This window comes from Colobus angolensis, unplaced genomic scaffold (assembly GCF_000951035.1).
Source record: "Colobus angolensis palliatus isolate OR3802 unplaced genomic scaffold, Cang.pa_1.0 Scaffold33, whole genome shotgun sequence".
Classification (NCBI taxonomy): domain Eukaryota; kingdom Metazoa; phylum Chordata; class Mammalia; order Primates; family Cercopithecidae; genus Colobus; species Colobus angolensis.
In genome coordinates, this window is record NW_012116599.1 from 6,804,749 (window position 1) to 6,807,646 (window position 2,898).

A 2,898-nucleotide genomic window follows, 5' to 3' on the forward strand; every position below is an offset into this window, starting at 1 on the left:
ATTCAAACTACTGATACTTACATTTTGTTCCCATTAAACTACACAATTTGACTTCTTCGCTTAGAGACTCCACACAGACAGCCAAGGAAACCAATGACTATCTGACTGATCCCAAACAGGAGCTCCAGAATTCCAACAAGCAATAGACCTAAAAATACTGAGAAATGGATAAGCCTGTGTTTGTTTTCTTCAGAATTGAAGTGCAAACTAGATGCTCTCCAGTCACTGGCCATGATGTCGTTGCTGGCGGGGTTTTTGAAACCAGTAGGAGGTGCACAAGAGTCATTGAAAAACCACTGCAAGTTGAAGGCTTCTAGATGAATGTCACTGAAAAGCAAAAGATACAAATCAGGTATTCAGAAAATCACTGACCAAAGGAATGTAGCATTGTGCCTGTAAAAGAACTAGTGAAACAGAATGTTCTTTTGAAATACTGTGCCCAGAAATAACAGATCAGGATGTCTGACCATGTGTCCATATACTCTACTAGTTACAAAACTTCTATTATATATCCCATCATTTAACAAGCATCTCTACAGTACATCTCTTAGGTTGTACGGAATGAAATTGCTGTTTTGGGATGTCAGAAGTAGTTGAATGTCAACAGTTTTTCGTGGTTCAACCTATTTATTTTATTTATTCAGGTACTCTTCTACTTGCTAGATATAAAAACTAAGGAGCCTCCCCTGCCACCCTTTAAATGAGCTCAGTTCTTAGTGCAGAACTGCACCTAGCGTCCGCTCTTCAACCAGATGTGCAGTTTTTACTGAGTAAATATGTCTGATTAAAGTGATATGTGCCTGTTCTTAACAGGGCTATGGAAAATGAGAAACTTTTAGCCTTAACACGTCTATCCCAAGATACTTTTTTGTTTTGTCTGTTGTAGAGTAAAATTGAATGTTCTTAGGGAGTTTGCATTGCTGGATACCAGCAACTGACATTCACCCTGGGAAAACAACAGTATTTTCAGCACATGAAATGTGAGTGTTTTGTGAAATGTGTAGTAAGCCAAGGATCACTGTCTTGTCACTTTGCTAGCCTAACCCATCTCCCCAACTAGGCTGGGAATATCTGAGTGCTGCTACCTGCAGAGCTCAGCCTGGTGCCTGGTACACTGTGGGCTGTTGTCGTTCCTTGGGGATTTAATGTGCATAGCATCTGTGGTAGAAATCTTGAACTCTTTACTTCAAGTCTTTTAGTAAGGAGACTTTCCTTGGCTTTGTTTGTTTTTGAGACAGAGTCTCCCTCTGTCATCCAAACTGGAGTGCAGTGGCTTGATCTCGGCTTACTGCAACCTCCGCCTCCTGGGTTCCAGCAATTCTCCCGCCTCAGCCTCCTGAGTAGCTGGGACTAGAGGCACGCACCACCACACCTGGCTAATTTTTGTATTTTTAGTAGTGATGCAGTTTCACCATGTTGGCCAGGCTGGTCTCAAACTCCTGACCTCAAGCGATCCACGCGCCTTGGCCTCCCAAAGTGCTGGGATTATAGGTGTGAGCCACTGTGCCTGGCCTTCCTTGGGTTTTGATCCAAAACAAATATGCTACACAAAATTTGAGGGGCTTTTCTTTTGTAATGTAGCAAGGTAAGGGAAAAGGAGGAAAAAAACCAATTTTTTTTACGTAACTACAAAAGTAAATTCTGGTTATTTGCTAAACTGAGCAGCCTATACAGATAGCTAATGGATTAGTTTTTTTCTTCCAGTTTTTACAAATTGTGTCGAGATTCAGTCACAGAGTGATCTCAAAAGACTAAAATGAGCCACTTACTAAGTACATGTAACTCTCCAGTATTATTTGTTATTACATGACTTAAATTTTGGATTCATTCCCATGCATACAGTGTATTTATAGCATGTCTGTATGAATCCATTGGTTGCTCTGTTCCATTTAGGCCTACAGGCAAGGCTCTGCATTTTATTTATTGTGTTTTTATTAAGTTTTTTAAATTGTAAATATAACATTTGCTTATGGTTTACAAATTTAATTCAGAAGTGTAGAAAGTAAATGTTCTCTTTACTCTCCAAGGGAATCCCCTATTTCCATTCTCCATGGATGAAAGTTAAGTTTCTGGTGTATATTTGCATAATTTTTTAATATACATACACATATGTAACTGTAGATTTTTGAAAGAGAAGCATAAGCCATTTGAGATCAGCTAGTCCTTTTAGACAATATCTAAAAGTCCTTTTAGAGCATTGTAAATCTAATGATTCCTCCATTTTTATGTGGGGTTATGCTAACTGGCGTTAATGTACTAAATTCCTAAGAGTCTGTCCCAGCAGTTGCATCAAATAAAAACATGGCATTGTTTCAGTACTGCATTAGTCTAATCAAACTAATTCAACTGTGTAAGACAGTAAGCCTGTGAAAATCAAGTTACTTACCTGATGTTTTTCAATGAAAATTCACAATTGGCAGTACTGTTGCCTTGAGAATTACACATGAGAGGACCTTTCAAGAGAGCCTGAATGGATATCAGCATGCAATACAGAGCACCAATGACTGTGATTACACTGAAAAGTGATGAAAGAAACATCTGAAAAATAAAATAGAGCCATTTGCACACATTCTTACATGTTCCTGATCTGTTTCAAGTTTCAGGAGCATATGCAGTCTTTTTTTAATCCAGTCACCCTAAAATCCTGGATCTTAAGATCACAGTTTGATTAGGTGTGAATGATACAAGAAGGCAGAGGGCAAAGTCTCTGCTATTTGATTACACTCACTAAAAGATGGTTAGGGCTGGGCGTGGTGGCTCATACCTGTAATCCCAACATTTTGGGAGGCCAAAGTGGGTGGGTCCCCTGAGGTCAGGAGTTCAAGACCATCTTGGCCAACATGGCAAAACCCCCTCTCTACTAAAAATACAAAAAAATTAGCCAGGCTTAGTGGCGGG

The 2,898-nt window shown here is 39.4% G+C and overlaps 1 protein-coding gene across 1 annotated transcript in view; it reads right to left on the reverse strand.

Moving 5' to 3' along the window:
* Positions 1–2,898, reverse strand: part of TM4SF20 (transmembrane 4 L six family member 20) — a 15,702-nt gene continuing 12,804 nt past the window's right edge. The window contains exons 3-4 of the mRNA XM_011951940.1: positions 2,387–2,538; positions 1–327 (exon numbers count right to left, since the gene is read on the reverse strand). Of these exons, the coding sequence (XP_011807330.1) occupies positions 39–327; positions 2,387–2,538 (441 nt within the window). The 3' untranslated portion in view covers positions 1–38. The remainder of the gene's footprint in view (positions 328–2,386; positions 2,539–2,898) is intronic.